Raw genomic sequence first — 19,660 nt, 5'->3', positions numbered from 1 at the left:
AAGGCGCTCAGGGGCGGCCCCTCACGTGACCAGCGGCGTAACGCGACGGCGCCTGTGGCTCATTGCGGTGCGTTCGCGGCCTAGTTGTCTTTGCCGGGTTTAGAGGCGTCGCGAGGGAAAGGCCTCGTTTCCTCCGGCAGCGCTTGCGGTGAGAGGCGGGTGACGTCCGGGCCGCTGCCGCTAATCCTCCTCAAGGAACGGGGAGGGGGCGAGGACATGACGGGCCTCGCCGGCATGGGGCACCTGCGGTACTGGGCGCCACTCTAGCAGGGGGCGGGAGCGGGTCGAGGGGGTTGGGGGGGGTCCGCTCTTGGTTTCCCCGGGGGAGGGGGAACGGCGGAGTCCGCGACCTACAGGCCACGAGGGGGGGAGGGGAGCTGGGCGGCGGGATCGGGTCCTCTTTCGCGGGGAGGGGGGTGTTAGGAGGTCCCCCCCCCCTTTCTTAGCGGATGGGCGGAGGGAAATGATGTGGGGGGCGCTAGTGGGCGAGAGCTTCTTAGGAAGGGAGGGTCACACGCTCAACCGCCCTGCGAGTTAGCCCGTTTAGAACGAAGCCTTATAGTTGTGTTCCTGGAAGCCCCCTGCGTGTTTTGTACATGGGCCCGATTCACGACGTGCGTGTTCAGAGCTTGACGAGCATCAAGCTTTGACTCGTACGTGTGAATGGGGCCATCGCAGATCACGCACCGTAGGCAGAATTGTCAGCTTGTTAATGCGCAGTGTTCTTGAAAGGTCTCACTCGTGCAAAATAAGCTTCTATATGGCAGTGCGTTGGCAAATGGGTAATTTTATTCCAAAATGTTGAGCAGCAAGCTGAACATCACTATCTTTCAAGTTCAGCGTGTAAAAAAAACAAAAACCCTGCAGCTTCTGTACTTGCACATGCAGATAATCTCATAGAAGTACCTGCAACATGCCCACATAATGTGGTTGGGATCAATCATTCATAACTGTGTTTTAAGTAGCAGGTTATTGTTCCTTTATTGCAGGCAAGGCTGTGGGATGTAACAGTAATGAATCTGCACATCTTCAATGGAGGTTTTCCATTATGTGTGTGAGAAATGTGTTTTAAGCCTTAATAACATTTACCTGAAATGAAACCCCAACGGAACTTGGTATGAATTAGACTTGCAGCAGAAATAATGCTGGGAGAGCTGGCATATTGATCATAGCTCAGTGGTAGAGCATCAGCTTTGCATTCAGAGGGTCTCAGATTCAGTTCCAAGCATCTTCAGGTAAGGCTGGGAAAGACTCTAGTCTGAAATCTTGGAGAGACTGCCAATCAGCCTAGGTATTGCTGAACTAGAAGGCTGTGTGGTCTGACTGCTTTTTATCTCTAAATATCTCCAGAAAATTCATGTTAAATTAGCACTGAACATTTCAGATCTTTTTATGCAATTCCAAAATACAGTAGTTCATAGTCCTCTGGCTCTGTTTCCGGTGACCCTCAAACTAGTTGTCTACTTGTGTTTAGGCAACATTTTGATAAAATGTTAAGAAAAAATGCTAACTGTATTGCATCTATAATTTCTTGTTTTTTTCTTGTTTTTTAAACCAAGATGCCACCAGTTAATCCAAACTTGCAGTCTCTGGTGCAGACTGATTACTGATATTTGTTCAAGCATAAAATTATCTATAGCAGGATGAAGAGGAGTACCTTAAAACAATTAATACAATGTAAATAGTATAATTTTAGGTGTATCAAAACAAACTTCTATATAGTCTTGGCATTTTTTTTCTTTTCTAAGCATAATAGTATTGCAAATACTGTACTTTTTCATGTATAACATGCCCCCTTGTATAGCACGCCCCTATTTTTGGGGATTCCAATTTCAGAAAATGGCCCAAAGTTGTTGAGCTTTTTTGGGGAGAATGCAGTAAATCACTAACCCGGCAATTGCAATCGCTTGCGCTGCTCCTTAACAATCTCATCAGCTACAGGAGGCTGCCTGATCGCCAACAGCGGAAGCAAATAGCAAGCACAATTGCCGCAGTGGCAGCCAATCCCCAGCAGCCCTTGACACAGCAACCAATCACACACCCATTTCCCACAGCCAATACAAAGAACCCCATGCCGCAGCCACCAATCACACTACAAATCGCCAATGACAATCTGCAGCTCGCGGCTGCAACCAATCACCTGTCACCCCTACCCACTACCCATGTATAAGACGCCCCCAGTTTTTAAACCTTTTTTAGTAAAAAAACCACCCATGTCTTATACACAGAAAAGTATGGTATTTTGTTGGACATCTATATTTATTAATATATATATTTCTATGTCACCATACATTTCAAGGTGATATATATACATGTTAAACATGAAATATCATTTTTTAAAAATACAGATTAACATTAAGATGACTTGGTAAGCAAAAATTAAACAGCTGCAAAAACCTGTTGGTATTTATAGGATCGCTGGTGGAAATGTGGTTTGGTGTATGACTATGTCCCTCTTAATTTAAACTTTATTAAAACTATTTCAACAGATGAGAAATGGAAAATATTCTGGGATCATATAACATGACCAGGAACATTTCTCTTTCATGCATCTAAAAGCCTGACTTTGTCCAAGATTTTTACTATCTGACTCTCCCCCCCCCCCAAAAAAAAACAACTTTGAATTCTATGGAATTCATCCTTTAACTCCTTATTTTTCTCTTTTTACATACTGAACAGCCTCATCATAAAAGCTGGATTCATTAAAATGCCATATTTGCAAGACATGTCTTGCAATGTCTACTCATAAGTACCATTGTTTTTCATGGAATTTACTCTCAACTAAGTGCAAATGGAAATTCAGTCCTAATGTCTCATCTTTATTACACACACATGTATCTCACCTCTCAGGATACACATGCTTCCGAGCTAGCTTATAAGTAACATTAATCTATGTTAAAAAAGTAAAGCAACACATGGTAAGAAGTAGCAACATACAGAACCATTGGGATTCTTTCCACAGTACATATGGTGGTAGATTGCCCTCTGGGAAATGTGGGGAAAATCTACTGGAGCAGGTTCTGATGTACTCTTTGCCTGCATTCCCATCTCTCCTGGAATCCTTCCCAAAGGACAGTTGATGGCTCTGAGGTGATTTTCACCTGCATCCCTCTCTCCTGGAATCCTCCTGAGCTCTGTTTATTGTCTAGCTGTCTTGCCAGTATCCAGAGTTCAACATGGCAGAAATAAGTTTTAATTTATTCCTTTATTTCTTGGCATTTATTCAATACACAAATCTTTTAGTTTTTTTGGGTTTTTTACATTTATATGTATGACTATGGCAGAACTCTTTATTTTAAGGCAGCATTCTAGGAATAAGCACTTTTCTCCATCCATGCCAAGGTTTTTGGCCAAGTTTTATCAGTCATTCAGTCTTTCCAGGTTTATCTATCTCTTTACTGCTAACTTGTTTATATATGGTTATAACTGGTTTGAACTTCTGTGACTCCTGCCTGCTAACCTTCCTTCCAGCAGTCAAATTAGAATGCTTCTCTTGTAATCTTCAGACCTAACACTTCTGTAATTTCATTCGTTACATGCTTTCACATGTTCCCCATTAATTAGAAAATGTAATGCTGCCCTAAACTGTTTGGATATGGCATGCATGTTTGACTTTTATATAGTAGTGAGAGGTTAAAAAGTATATCATGCCAATTTTTCATGCTGTATAAATATTTCTTTAAAATGTACTTTGTGTGATTTAAGTGTTACATTCTATATTTTAATTATGGGTGTTTATAGTTGTACAGTAGTTGATTTGTTTACTTGCAAACCCTTTATTAGTTTGTTTTGGCATGAAGCAGTATACAAAAGTTGGGTCTTCAATCAGTTTCACCTTACTACACCAGCAAAAGCCATATCTGGATTGGAATATTCTGGCCACCATAGTCCATGCATTGGTAACTGGATTACTGTAATGAACAGTCAGACAGGCAATGAGGTGGTGGACTTACGCATGCAAGTGGTGAGCTTGGTGACTGAGCATGGACTTTATCCAAAAAAATTAAAGCAATACTGCATGTACGGGAGTGGGCGGGAGGCAGGTGTGGTAAATATGTCAGTGATATATCCATTGTATGATTGCCAATCCTGCCTTTTTAAAATAGGATTTTAATTATTTATTGGTTAATTTATCCTTTGGAACAAAGAGTAGCAGTAATAATATTTTTACTAATCTTCTAAATGTTTACTCGTAATTGGTAGAAGATTGATTCATGAAGCAGCATCTAATACCCCCAAAATGTTTAGGTTTTCCACACCAGACAGCTGAAGGGCTTTTTTCTCCTTTACATTTTTGGGTCTTTCATCCCTTTGTTTTTCTATTACTGTACTACCCAAGACTCCCTCTGTTCCTTTATCTCCCCGTCTTTCAACTTGTTTTCTTTATTTCCCATGCCTGCATTCCTACCTTGTGCTATAATCTTACTTATTTATTGACCAGCCATTCCATTTTCTGCTCATGAATCCACACTCCTTTCGACTTTCAGATGCTCCTCGGACCAACTACTTCTTTCTTCCCTAGGTCATTATAAAGTCAACACTTCTGTATCCCTTTGATATCAGTTAACCTTTCCCTTGCACTATTCTTACTGCTGCTTGGTTAAATTATCATTCATGTTGTAATGTAGAAGCTGCCTTATATTGACCACTTTCAGACATCACATTAAACTTTGGTATATCATGAGAATAAGCCTAAGCCTAAGCAGAGAGGACTTTAGACAGTTTTGATTTCATTTTTTATTAACTGCAGCTTGAGGTGACATACCAATCTGACAAACTCTAGTTAATCTTAACTACCTGTGGTTGGAAAGTAATTTATTTGAATAAATCATAGTTAAGATTAACAGTAGTTTTTCAGGTTCAAGCAACACAGACTTATTACAAAAATTTAGTGACTATTAAAGAAGATTTAGGGACACGCAAACCCAAGGCTCACCTAGACTCATTCTCATTATGATAAAGGATTGTTTCTTGTGTCATCCAGATGCAGCAACTGTTTGTTCGTCTTGTCCTATATTGTTCAGTCTAACTGGTAAAAGCTTTCTGGTACTTAAGAGTCTTTCCCAGCCTGAAATCTTTTCATTACGGATGCCAACAACTGGACCTAAAACCCGCATGCAAAGGGTGCTCCACTACTGAGCTTAGCCTGAGGTCATATGGTTAGAGCAAGCCTTCATGCTTTTTATTGTTGAGCTTTAGGTTATTTTTGGTCTGGTGCACCCATATTTCATTTACTTGGAAGTAAGTACTGATTTCAACGGGACTTGCTTTCAGGTAAACATGTATAGAATTGAACAAATAAAAGCATTAAGTGCCTTGTCTAATATTTACTTTGTTTTATAAATTTATATGCCACCTCTTTAAAATTTTATTTTATTTATTGTAGTAATAATAAAATAACACAGGCAAGCAGTAAATACCAAGATGATACAACATCAAATCTAAAAACAGGGCGGCAGCAGACAAAAACAATCCAAGCAAAAATTCCAGCTCTAAAAGCAACCTCAAAAACATAGTAGGTTATATCCAGTTGATGCTGTTGTCCAAGCACAAGGGCTTTTGATCCAGCAGGAGCAATCCTCCTGAGTCAAAGCCATACTAACACTTCATATAAAACACCAGTACCAGAATTGTACTTGGAAGCACATGGGAATCTAGTGAGCCTGCTTAAAAATTTGTGTCATATGGTTCACATAACGGTCCTAACCGATGCTTTCCCCATGGGAGAACTATTTTCTCATTGGAGATGCATCTTATCACTGACATTGCTGACTTTTGGTAGATTGGTGAAGACACTTCTCTTTGACTAGGACTTGGGGGGGGGCTTGAGGATTAGTCATCCAGCATTGGATATAATGGGGAATTCTGGCTTAATACAAGCCTGGGTCATCACATCAAAGCTGGTGTGCAATGAAGGGAGCAGCAAGGAAGGAATATTCAGCTCAGCTGCAATTCTTATCCAGACTGGACCTTTGTGGCTATTAGGATCAGCTGTGTTCCTGACTGAGCCTTTTATCTCCACAAAACTTGCTAGCCCTACCTACATAGGGGGGTAGTTTGTGTAGCAACAACCTGAAGTGAGAACCATGCTCAATGGGCTTTCTCTGTAGGTGTTTCACAGTTAGGTATCTCATATCTGATAACTTGGAGCAAGATGTGCTTAGGCAGCTAGAGTTAGGCTAGAGCTCCTGTTTTCTACTTGGTTTTAAGCATCTTTCTCATTTAGGGGTAGAGTAGAAACACATGTAAACAAGCACTGATTTGAAGCTAATAAGTTCATTCTTTTTCTAGGTTACTGCTAAAAATGTCTTTTCCGCCTCACTTGAATCGCCCTCCTATGGGTATCCCAACGCTTCCACCTGGAATTCCACCTCCACAATTTCCAGGTTTTCCTCCACCTGTACCTCCTGGTAAGTTTTCTATCAGAAGCTTGTCTGATAAACCTCATTCTTCTATATTGGTCAGCAATATCTTAACATTTTAGGTTGGTGTTTAGTTTTTCTTTGTGACATGTGAACAAAATAATCCTGCAGCTTCTATACTTCCTGAGAGCACTTAACAGTTCTGTTCCGCCTATTTAATACCGGATTTGAAAATATATATATATATCGGTTTTTGATAGCTCTTGCTCAGAGACTATTAATGCAACCTCTTATTTCACAGGGACACCGATGATTCCTGTGCCAATGGGTATTATGGCTCCTGCACCAACTGTAAGTATTGCATAAGCCACTGTTCACTGCAAATATCTTTTTAATTTAAATGATAACTTTATAAAAAAGCATTAAAATAAATAACAATAAAGACAGTTAGCAGCATCAAATATTAAAACACAGCATAGTTGTGTTCATCTTCTCCCTACTGTATATGTAACACTGTACTGATCCCATATCATAGTTAGCAAATTGGGAACCATTCCCATGAACACATGACCCACCCTCCTCCAAAACAAAGTCCTACCTCCTTTTGCTTTTTGGCTTTAACCATGTTTAATCATTGGATCTGCACTGACACTAACTATGGTTGGGGTGACGTCTTTGAATTTGAAAAGAATGCGCATGAAAAATTGCAAGGCTGTAACAGTGTAACACATTTAAATACAAGGTTCCTGACTTATATGTTATTTCCTGTGTGCTTTTATTTATAAAGCACGTGTATTGCAATTTGTGAAGTAGAATCGACTCAAAGGAACTGTATGAAATTTCCTTTGCAGGCTAATCTGTTCAGGCAGAAATAATTAATGCTAAGTTCCTGCTTGGTACCTTAGGAACAGTGCTTTTTAAACTTACTAATTGTTGCTGTGGGGAAAAAATCACAAGAGGTATTTGTTCCTCATTTTTCAGGTTCTGGTCCCAACTACCGTGTCAATGGTTGGAAAACATATGGGAGTTAGAAAGGAACATCCAGGTCTAAAGAACAAGGAAAATGATGAAAACAGCGGTCCCACTACTACTGTTTTCGTAGGCAACATATCTGAAAAGGCTTCAGACATGCTTATACGACAGCTTCTTGCCGTAAGTGGAATTGCCTTTTAGAAAGCAACCTTGCATTGTGTTGATTAGAGATTTTAGTGTTGCTTAATTTTTCATTGATTTCATTGACTTTTTGTATTCTTTAAAATGTTAGCTAAATTCTTTCATGTTAAGTGTTCCATATGCATGCAGGGCTTTTTAGCTCACCTCTTCCCCATACCTCTGGAAAGTCCACCCTCAAGATCAGGGCCCTCCAGACCATATCTCATGACACATGAGGGGCGGCCCTACAAAGATAAATAATCTACCCCCAATAGACATGCAAAAAATTCCTGCATTGCAGGGGGTTGGACTAATGACCCTCATGGTCCCTTCCAACTCTACAATTCGATGATGGTGGTGGTGATGATGATGATGATATTTATACTTCACCCATCTGGCTGGGTTTCCCCAGCCACTGTGGGCGGCTTACAGCATATAAAAAATTGTTGAAACATCAGACATTTAAAATTTTCCAGTACAGGGCTGCCTGAATCTATGAAATGCTAGATTATTGCTACATATTATTTCAGCCCTGAAGCTAAGTACAAATTTACTAACTTACCAATCTGTTTGCATTGTGTTAGGATAGTCAGTGGTGGGTTGATGTAGTTTAGGCTGTTACCAAACTAAACTCTTGGAGTAGCTCTTTTCATGGAAAATAAGGCTAGGTTATGCCTTCACTAGCAGTATGTCAAGGGTAACACAAGCTGGGAGAGGTACAGTTGCTCTCAGGTCCTTCTTGAAGATTTCCCATAGGCAGCTGGTTCACCGCTGTGAGAACAGGATCCTGGACTAGATGGGTCAGTGGCCTGATCCAGGATGGCTGGCCTTATGTTCTTTAGTGGAGAACACTAAAACATATACATTAAATCAGAAACTGAAATAGCAAATACAGTCCATGAAAATAATAACAATAACAATCAAATATGAGCTACAAATGAATTTCAAAATTAAAACCAGATTCCTATCTAGTGGGTTACAATGGCACAATTAAAAAACTTAAATCAGATTGGATTTGAAGGGCAAATATCCAGGAAAGAATAGGTTTTCATTGTGTAAAGTTTAAAAGGTATTTCTGTCTAGGAAAAAAGTTCCATAGCTGGGGCACCACTACTGAAAAGACCATATCTAATTGCTATGCCTCAGATAATAGGAGCAGATGTAACAGGGCCTTATTGCAAAGACTTCAGTCAAGGAAATGAGTATTTGGAAGGAGATGGCAGACCTTCAACTCACCAGGGTTGCAGAATAGGGCAGCCTTTAGAATCATAGAATTGTAGAGTTGGATGGGACCCTAAGGATCATCTAGTCTAACCCTCTGCAATGCAGGAATATGCAGCTGTCCCATACAGGGATCGAACCTGCAACCTTGGTGTTATCAGCACCATGACCTAACCAACCAAGTGATCATAAATTATCATGATTAGTAGGGTTTTAAGAAATTATAAGTGAGATCCAATTCTGGCAACCCATTTGCAGAATGAGACTTTGATTTTGATTTTTCCCTTTCCAGCCACATACAAACCCCAGAATTTGCTCTGGTGTGTCGCCTAATTCTCCAGATTTTGGTACTGCAAGTCCCAATGTACGATCATGCTTTATAAGATGCAACCCTATCAATATATAGAAGTACAGTTCTTAATTCATATTTCATTTTAAACCAGGTTGTTTTTAAAGAGACACTTTATAAATAGGGAAGTGGTAACTTGAAATTTTGTTTAGTATTTTAAAAAATCTGGTTATTTTTCCTCTCCTTTTAAAAAATAATCAAACCCACTGAGAGATAATAGAGGATATGTTTTAAGACAAACTTTTATGTACAAGGAGTAAGGAGCTGTCTGTGGAGGTGGTAGAAGAGGTTAAATAATGATGATTAGCAGAGTTGTGATAACAAAATACTAGACGCCACCACAACTATTAGGTGTGTTAATTTATTTTAGGATGTCTTCTCAACTGACACAAAATTCATTGAGAACTTTCAAGAGTGAGAGAAGTTTTCTGAGTAGCAAAAAATAAAATAAAAAAATCAATTGCCTCAATAAACATTATGTCAAAAATATTTTACAGAAATGTGGCTTGGTTTTGAGTTGGAAGAGAGTTCAAGGAGCATCTGGAAAACTTCAAGGTATATATACTTTTATCCTTTTCTTTTCCCTCTAATAGCTATGAGGATATACACAAGCTTGGTTAAATTACTGAAGTGCCCACGCTTCAGCAGCAAGGGCTTAATTTTATTTTTACTCTGAGCTATTCTGTGAGTCAATAAGTGTATCGGATGGAACACAGGTTGTGCCTTCCACTGCAGATCAGTGGTGATCTGGGCCCTTGATCTGGTACTGCTTGCTACCCAATTGTACTGTACCAACATAGCACTGAGAATTAATGCTGCCATGCTAACCAGCTTCCCCCACTACTGAAGAGTGGATTGTAACTTTATGCAGCCAGTTAAATGTTGCAGCAACCTAGTATTTTTGAAAAACTAGTAACTGACCGTAATGGGATTTCAGATGAAAGGCAGCAGCACAGGACGGGTGTAGCCTTCATCCTCTGAATTGAAATTGCTTGGGTTTATGGGATTGGGCTGAAAATGTGTTTTAACTGAGGTCCTGCCATATATTTGGTGAAATCATAAAACAAATAGTTGACATTAAAGGCAATTGTGTGTGAGTGTTGCTCTCCTGTGCATATATAATTTTTTTAAAATTTGCTTTTATAAATCTCAATTATTCATTCCCTAGCCTTTGGGTTCTGCGAGTATAAAGAACCAGAATCCACACTACGTGCGCTCAGGCTACTACATGATCTCCAAATTGGAGAAAAGAAACTACTTGTGAAAGTTGATGCCAAGACGAAGGCTCAGCTAGATGAATGGAAAGCGAAGAAAAGGGCTTCCAATGGGGTATGTTGTGTGTAACTATGCTAAACTGGGACAGGAAACAATTGAATTACAAATAAATTGGATTGGCATTAAGTGCTCTTTGTTCTTTTACCTGATTTGCTTATTCTCTGTTGCAATTTAACCTGCTGTGCTGACTTTATTACACCTTTTCTGCAGATGACTGTTGCACTGTTCTTTTGTTTAATTTTCATGATCAGAATTTGAGTGTAAACTTCAAATCCCCAACAAACTGCACTTTCTGCTTGAGAAACTGGATTATAAAACTTTGGCTGACAAAAGAAGGTTAAGGGATGAGCAGCTGGAGTCCCTCAGATCAAACCCAACCATTTTCAGGAGGAAACCAGATGCCCTGCTCTCTGCTAGACTTGCTGATCCAGAGCAGAGTCTGCCAACTCCAGAATAAAAAAAATCTGATTCCAGCTGGGTATGACCAGCATGAAAAGCTTTGCTTAATGTACAAAGTTGTACACGTGCTTGCATGTCCTCTGCCAACAAGCACTGTGTCCATATATGTTCTCAGGCCACCATAGTTCAACCTAACCATTTAAGTGATAGCTTCATAACAAGCACAAGCAGGTGAACCTAGCCACAAACTGCATGTCAAATCACATTTGTAAACACCCTCCCAGTTAAGTATTTAGAAGAGAAAAGAGTAAGATTGGAAGAAGTGAGGCATATAATAGTCCCAAGAACAGTCGGCCCTGGCTAAGATGCAAAACATGAGGAAATCAGTCTAGAAAGTGAGTCATTTCACACAGGTGCACTATATCAAAATTTCAAATAAGTTCACAAGTTGCAAGTCCTTGAATTTTTTTACAGGCTTGCCTATCAACCAGTGATTTCACTTTAAAAAATGTATATAATAATAAGCTGTCTGCTAATAATACAGTGTTAAAGGGTCTAAACCACTGATCCTCTTGGGCTTTCCGATCGGAAGGTTGGCAGTTTGGATCCATGCAAGAAAGTAGATGCTAGTGCAAGTAGATAAATAAGTACTCTGGTGGTAGGAAGGTAAACAATGTTTCCATGCGCTCTGGTTTCCGTCATGGTGTTCTGTTGTGCCAGAAGTGGTTTAGTCATGCTGGCCACATGACCCAGAAAGCTGTCTGTGGATAAATGCTGGCTCCCTTGGCCTGAAGCAAGATGAGCGCCACACCCTGTAGTTGCCTTTGACTGGACTTAACAGTTCAGGGGTCATTTACCTTTATACTACAGCTTTTCTGAAATGATAATGTTAGAGAGAGAAAAACACAAGATATTTAGAATTTTTTTATCTTGATGTAAGTCTATAGCCAAGGCTCAGCCAAAGAAGATGTGAAATATAGTGCATTTTCTTAATTGTAGTAACTTAAGCAATCTTGCATAGCTTGCAGTGTTGCTGTACTCTAGCAGCTTCAGCAGACTCCTGGTTAGGAATACATGCCTCACCATTCAATGTAATTTGTCCTTGGGGCAAGGAAGGGAGAAATAAAGACCAGAAGCAAAACACAGCCAACCCGCTCACTGAAACATCTTTATAAGTGTTTTAATGCATTGTTAACTTTTTTCTATGTTTGTGTGATAAAGTAGTTAAAAGCTTTTAATGAGTTAAATTTAGTTACCCATGTGCCATAGAAAGGGGTTCAGGGTTTACCCTTTTGATACACAGCCTGTAAAGTAAGAGTATTTTAGTACAGTGCTACCTCATGTTATGTACCATCCGCCTTATGAATGCTGTGGGTTACACGCTCCGCTAAGCCAGAAGTAGATGCCCCTTGTCCCAGGATGCGAGCGGAAGTTGCGCTCCAGGGGCACAGGAGGCGCCATTAGCAAAAGCGCGCCTCATGTTACGAACGGACCTCCGGAACGGATTAAGTACGTAACACGAGGTATCACTGCGTTTATTTCACATGAGCAGACAAGAAAGCTCTCCATAAATTCCTGCTGTCTTAAAATATGGAGAAACTAAATAAGGCAGATGTCTGGCTCTCCTTAACTTCCATCCCTGACTAATACTGTTACCCCCTTAATTTCTTTTACTACCACCTAAGCAGCACTACCTATTAGGTCATTTCAGGCTGTTCCTCCTTGACATTGCAGCGTCTGCACCAGCTGAAATCCCCTCCTGCCCCTACTTCTTAGCTACTGCTTCTCCATAAGCCTGTCTCTTTTCTATTCACTCTTTATCCACTTGGCATTTGACTGGACATCCATCTCTTATTCTCAGGTGAGATTCCCATCCCCTCTTTTTAAGGCAAGAATTTATTATTTAAGTTTAATACAAGTGTATGAAAAAGGGAGGGAAAACATGGTAGGACATTGCCTGTTTTTCCCCACTGCTCCTCAGTAGCAACAGCAGTGACAAATGTTTGATGGGATGGAAGATTTTAAAAAATGTAATATGCACATTCTTTTTCTGTATTTAGGTTTTCCTTGCAGCCAGGCTATAGGCTGAGAATGGCCTGGAGCAAGTTGAAGTCACTTGGCCTCAGGTCATTCATACTTCTATGTGCAGATGAGAATTTATCTATTTACTATTTGTAAGGAGGAAAGTGGGGATTTTCATTTCTTACTGTATTTGATTCTGTGATTTATTTATTTTTAGATTTAGAATTGTTGTGAGCCCCTTTGAGCCTTCCGAGAGGCAAGCTATAAGCCTTTAAATATATAATCATTAAAGTTTTGTAGGCAACTGTGTATATATTAATGTTTTTATTAATAGTTTAAGGTCTATGTTACATTCATCTTACACGGAAAATTGAAATTCAGCAATTCTAGTGTGGAAGTGACAGTCTACAGATATGTATGTTAAAGCATTTTACACACATGTATTGTCATTGTGCAGTATGACCACTTACATCCAAAAGTCTGTTTTATACTGCAGACAAACTTTGTGTATAAGTTTGGTAATGTGTGACCCAAAGGGTAGGTTGGTACGGTGTTGCCTTGTATGTGTTCTCCGCTTTGTTGAACAGCATTCTTAATCCTACAGAACAGAATATTTCTATAACTGCTGACATAGCGTATTAATTTGAAACCTGCACTGTATTATGTTGTACTTGCTGCATAAAAATGTCACATGAATCCACACTAAATTATTTCTATTTCTTCAGAGAGCACACACATTGTAGTGTAGCATTCTCTTTAAAGTTTGTGCCAGGCTTCAACATGCCCTCTGTCATGTGTGATGAGTGGCAATCGTTATTCTCAGCTTGAAAGGTACATCTGAGCAGTAGAGTGGTGGTTCCTGCCACTGCCCCAGCTTCAAAATTGGGAGGAAGGTGGTATGGCAGAGGAACCAAAAGAGACTTAGCTATAAAGGATTGGCAGGCACGAAAAGTGTTGGATCTTGCTGCCTAAATGCATCTTATGCACCTTTGTGCAGCACCCAAGAGTGCATGCTGCTCTCTTCACCCAGGAGTTATTGGGTACCACTTCCCAGAAATGCACAGAGGACCTTTCTGCAGCAAGTGCCGAGCACTACTCAGCTGGTCTTTACTGAAGGCAATGCTGTTGTGTGTGATCACTCTGCAGCTTTGTCAGCTGGTTGGTTCTGTACAAAATAAAACATTTTGAATTCTTGCAGCACAAGCAGTGCTTTAGTCATTAATTTAGCTTTGTCTTCCAACAATGAAAATAAGTAGTAGAGTGCTAGGAAGGCCTTTTGTCTTGAGAAAATGATGGGGATATATGTGAACTTTCTGGGTTTGCCAATTGAAAAATTCTGTGTATCACTCTTGTGAGGACTAAGGCTGGGCAACGTATTGATATATCATCCAAAACTGGTTGAAGTCCATATCATTATATCGGTTTCATAATTTTTGGCCTGGCAATATATTGAGAATCATGGGGTGTGGCTGTGTGGGTGTGTTAGTTATGCAGAAATCCCAATGTGGGAAAACTGAAGCCAGCCAATGCCTCTACATAGCTCCATCCTTATTTCAGACCTTGTGATGTATCAGTATATTGCAATGTTTAGCTGGTGATATAGCACAATGTTGAAAACCAGATATCGCCCAGGACAAGCGAGGACCTACTAGAATCCGTAGTTAAAGGCTGATTGTAAGGATGTTAAGTACACCAAACACTTCCACTTGCTAGCTACATGTAAAAGACCTATTTAGTTCATATGAAGTAAACATTTTGGATGCCGTTCTGCTATGTCCCATATGCTTGACTTCAAGATTTGTGTTATTCTTTAGAACACCAGGCCAGAAACTACACCTGATGATGACGAAGCCCTCGATGAAGAAGCAAAGAGAAGAGACCAGCTAATTAAAGGGGCCATTGAAGTCTTAATACGGGAATATTCCAGCGAGCTCAATGCCCCCTCCCAAGAGTCTGACTCTCATCCCAGGAAGAAGAAAAAAGAAAAGAAGGAGGATGTATGTGTTTTGATTTTGGACACAAACAGATTTACTTCATCTCCCTACATAAGGGCCAAACCCTGTGCCAATACATTAGCTCAAAGCATCTGATGAGAACACAAATCAACAAACCTTGATGTTAGCAGAAGTTTTCATGTTTCATACTGAAATTAAATCAGTTCTAGATGCCAAACCCTGTGGATGTTGTAGGTCTGTGAACACAAAGGTCACAAATGCCTAGACTTCTTGGAGCTACAGGTTTGAATCTCAGCAGGTTTGATTCAGCCTTTCATCCCTTCTAAAATACATGTATTGAAGTAATTGCAAAATGTTTTTTTGAGATGGGGAGATGATTTTAAGACCCTAAAAGAGATTCTGCCTGTAATGTTTGACATCTTAAATGCCCTAAGTCACTGGGTCATAGAGGTTTGCACTGGTGTTATAGCCACAACTCAGCTGATTGGCAGCCCTTCTTCACTGTCCTGATTTAATTATGTTTGTGCACATAGCTAAGAAGCTCTTTCTTATCCTTGAGGGATGAAAGCCATGATGTTACAAAATGGTTTGTTAATATTTGGCTGTTGGGCCAGTGACGTCCATACTTTATAAGTGTAACATTTGACCCAAAATGCTATAATCCCCCTTCTGTGGATAACCCTGCTGATGATTACACTAATTTTTGCTTTCCTCTGGGGGGGAAAGGGTACAGCTTAGTAGTAATTATGCCAGCCATGAAAATGCGTCATGATTGTTTCAGTGATGGGCTCTTAATACCTGCCACTCATAGCAAGAGATGGGGGTGAATTTTGGTTTCTGTCTGCAGCCTTTCTTACTAAGCTTAACTTTCTCCCTTATGTTGTGCTGATAGCAAGCAATAAGATAGCTTGGGCTGCTGGTGAAGTGTATGAAAAGGCAGTGCAAGAAATAATGCTTCTCACTCAGGGAGTGAGTGCACCTCCCACTGTTCTTTAGCCTCCACTTAACTTAATCTTGCACTGATTTTTTGCATTCTGCACTTATTTATAGGCAAGTCATGTCTCTCTTTAAAAGTTATTATCCATGCTATGGATTGTGTTATGTGTATAATCAAGAATATAATGGTATTGAGAGACATAATTGTACTGAGAGGTTACTTTTTAGAAGCCTATATTAAAAGTACTGAATATTGATCTTCCTCCTTTAATAACTGCTAGTTTTAGGGTGACCTGTAGCCACACCTTGCTGATGTAGCTGGGTTTTAAATTTAGTGTGGTCTATCAGAACAATGAAACATTTAACTGTGTCCTTGTCTTCCTGCCCCTTGAAATAGTGGAAGTGCATCTTTATTTTGTAAGGATGAACATGGGACACGAGCATGACTTCTCATTCCCTTATCTGTTGGGAAGTGTGGGACTAAGAAAGCTCTGTGCATGGTGGGGGGAGGGAAGTATATAAAACTGTGGTGGGTGCCGTGTAAAGCTGGTTTTGAGGCACTGTTATCCCCTTTATTGAATGCTTATAATTGTGACTGGTTCCCTTGCCCATTCTGTTGGTTGAAAAGATGAGGGATAATGTGGGAAAATTGAGAGTGCGGGGAAAAGCAATGGCAAGTGAAATCTGACTCTTGATTTCAGATGTGGGGAACCTCGCTAATTTGCAGTAACTGTTGGCAACCCGCCCCTTGATATAATTACAATTTTGCGAATTAGCGAGTAAGAAACAAAACAAGGCTTATAATAGTACCACAAAAGGCCACTTTTAACAAGCGTAGCTTAGCTTGCAAGATTTCCTAGAATGTTAATGTTCTGCAATTTTAAATGGAGACATGCCAGGGTGAGGTGGCACCCAGCAAACCTTTGCCGAGAAGTAGATCAGTAAACGGAGAATTAGCGAGGTTCTTCTGTAACTTTGTTGAGTCAGACCTACGGTCACAGCAATGCAATATTGCTTATTCTGCAAACATACAGAACATTGTTTTTTTTCCAGAGTAGTGTGCAATCTATTTTTTAAAAAAGAAATCTCCGTGGATTTTTCCGCAGATTTTCCGCAGATTTCCAGTGGCCCCACTGATACCCTATCCACTCATCACCAAGGTTCGTTTACATTGTAGGCTTTGACAATGACTATGTTTACTGCTAGTTACCAGATTTGTGACTCGTGTCCATCTAATTTTTTTTTCATTCATTTAACATCAGACTGTGAGGTTTGGTACTGCAGAAGGCCTTTATTTATCTCTTACAAGACTGGTACAAAACATCTAACCTTCAGCTTTTCTTTTGGTTCTCCTGTTTCTGTGCAGATGGGTTTTAATATTCTGTCTCCTGTTCTGCCCCCCTTTCTCTCTTACAGGAGGATATAAATGCTATTGAAATGGAAGAAGATAAAAGGGACCTGATATCCCGAGAGATCAGTAAATTCAGAGATACGCACAAGGTAGTATACTTGTTTTTGTACCTTATACAAAATTAGGTTTTTGCAAAATCCAGTTTCCCTCCCCCTTTAGAAAATTTAAAAGCACATGACCATATCACATATAGTAGGCATAATGTGTGTCTAAAGAGCCACTAAGGACAAAATCCCACTTAAATCATCTTATTTTGTCCTTTTTATTTTCTAATGACTATCTTGCAGTCTCCTCAGTGTGAATACATTAAAAAATCAAACACATCTACCCCACTTTTCTTAAAATTAACCCAAAGCAGCTGAAACCATTTACATAAGATCCAATAATTAGACTGGGCTGCTGCGTAAAACATTCTGGCCCCCACATCATTCAAGCAGTTGTAAGACATAATTCAAACTCTGTTTTACTGAGCTCTGCTGCTTAATTTAAACTTGATATTTAATTTAATAGCTCTGAGTTGAGAATGGGGGTGAAATTAAATTAGGTTAGTGGTTATCAGACTTTACCAAAATTTAGATGCATGGAAGAACTGTAAATTCCCATTAAGCTAATCTATTCATTGACCCCCACCATTATGATAGAGATCATATGGTGACTAATGCAAGATGAAAAACACAGCTTGGAAAGTAACATGGAATAGGATGTAAGTATGAGCTTCTGTTTTTTTTATTATTTATGGATGCCCCCTCAGAAAAATATGCAAAGGGGTAACTGGCTTGGAAATGTGTTTACACAGCAAATCCTACCTCAGGGTTCCCACCTACAGAAGTTTCTGTAATGTGAATTTGTGAATGTGTTCCGGTTGGGAAGGGTGGTTTAAGTGGGGGTGAAATTCAAGCTATGCATGCACTGTCTCTTGATGTTAGCTTCTAAGGGAATATGAACTGCCCACCAAGGCTGGAGTACTGCACGCTCAGTGAAGTATTTATCCCTGAAATGAGTGCTTGTAGTTTGCTAATATTGGTATAACGGTGTGAATTTACAAAACGGGTAAAAAGTACTCTGGTTACAGGATCACACTTACTTTAAAGCAAAAATGGATGTACATTGCTGGCAATGCAACATATTGTAGTATAACTTTGGAATGAGAACCTGAGGATAATTGTTCCAGAAGATGTATGAAACTGTTCAGTGGTGAAACATCGTCTTATTTCCAAGCCCCAACATACCTCTGAAATGTAAAGAAATAATGTGGTTAAAACAAAATCAAAATATGCTTCACTGTTTCAGAAGCAATTGGGCATTTTGCTGCCTTTGATCTATCCTATTGGGGAATATTTTGAATTAACCTTTTCTAATAGATGGAATTAAATCTAATACAAAATGGCCATTTCATATATTGGGTGGGATGTTCAAAAAGGGGCTGGCTAATGAGCACAGTGAACCTTTGCATGTTTTTTGGTTAGAATTTACAAACAATCGGACTGTTAGGGTATCAGCATTGCAGGGGGTGTCCATTTACAGCACAGATGAGTCTGAAGAGAACCGAAGGTAAGATTTTACTTTTTTTTTCCTACCTACCTTCTTTGCCATTACTTTATTAGCATATCCTGAATCCTTTCCACCCCTCATTTCCTATAAAACATCCTTTTGTTCACTTGGAAGCAGCCTATTACTTAAATTTTCAATATGAAGCAGCAGTGCTGATTTGGCTTTTAAGAAAAGAGAAGCTTGAAATAAAAGCCTTTAAGATGCCAAAAGTCAATGCAAATTTTTATCATGGCTTTTACTACAAAAGAAATTTTTGCGGGGGAATCCCGGAACTTAACCAAAGACATTCTTATTGGAACAACTAAAATAATCTGTAAGTATCGATCATTTCAGTATATAAACTTTTCTATAAAAGTATACGAAATTTGAGGTAAGTTCTGCTTTTGAAAGTTAATATAGCTAGCATAACCTTAATACACTAAATGAAATTATATTGTATGAGAGCATTTCACTTAGAAAGTAGGTTGCCACATTCTGTACACTTTCACTTTTTCCTCCTCCATTATGGCTGTTCTCTACCATTCTCAAATACCCTTTTCTTTTGTGAGTTCAATGTATCTAACACCACCCTCCCTATATTTCACTTTTGGTGCCATTTAGTGTGGTGGTTAGATATATTGACCTTTTGTTTATTAGTTTTATTACTGTGACTTTGTTTTGGTTCTCTGGTCCATGAGCGCACACGAGAAGACTGTCTGACAGGTAAGATTGTTTTTAAAGTTGTCTTAAATTCTTTGTTGAAAGGGAGAAATAAATGCGCACTTTATTGTTCCAGTTTATAAATTATTTCAACGGTGGTAAACACGGTGCCAAATGGGGCGATTTTGCTCTTCCCCCCTTGCATCAACTGCATACCATATATTTAGGGTATAATCCTTCCTCACTCATGCTGCACCCATGCACAGACAGACCCTGTAAGGAATAATGGTGCTCTGTTACTTTCTCCTTAGCATACATGCAGGCAATGAACCAGGCCACTGCTGGAAATAAGAGGCTTGTGCACGTCTCTTACACCCTCCTCCACTTG

General features: G+C 39.6%; 1 protein-coding gene across 3 annotated transcripts in view; it reads left to right on the top strand.

Moving 5' to 3' along the window:
• Nucleotides 1–19,660, top strand: part of RBM25 (RNA binding motif protein 25) — a 30,988-nt gene continuing 11,328 nt past the window's right edge. The window contains exons 1-9 of one of the 3 annotated variants that reach the window (XM_082224714.1): nt 1–148; nt 6,292–6,410; nt 6,664–6,713; nt 7,344–7,514; nt 9,582–9,639; nt 10,253–10,413; nt 14,595–14,777; nt 16,778–16,831; nt 17,088–17,171. In XM_082224714.1, the coding sequence (XP_082080840.1) occupies nt 6,305–6,410; nt 6,664–6,713; nt 7,344–7,514; nt 9,582–9,639; nt 10,253–10,413; nt 14,595–14,777; nt 16,778–16,831; nt 17,088–17,171 (867 nt within the window). In that variant the 5' untranslated portion in view covers nt 1–148; nt 6,292–6,304. Of the gene's footprint in view, nt 249–6,291; nt 6,411–6,663; nt 6,714–7,343; nt 7,515–9,581; nt 9,640–10,252; nt 10,414–14,594; nt 14,778–16,777; nt 16,832–17,087; nt 17,172–19,660 lie in introns of all 3 variants that reach the window. The other 2 variants (XM_082224713.1, XM_082224715.1) reach the window with 2 other exon arrangements.

The sequence above is a fragment of the Podarcis vaucheri genome, assembly GCF_965113315.1.
Source record: "Podarcis vaucheri genome assembly, chromosome: 1".
In the NCBI taxonomy this organism is placed as follows: domain Eukaryota; kingdom Metazoa; phylum Chordata; class Lepidosauria; order Squamata; family Lacertidae; genus Podarcis; species Podarcis vaucheri.
The sequence above is the reverse complement of the archived record's forward strand: the minus strand, read 5'-3'. Positions and strand labels throughout refer to the sequence as shown.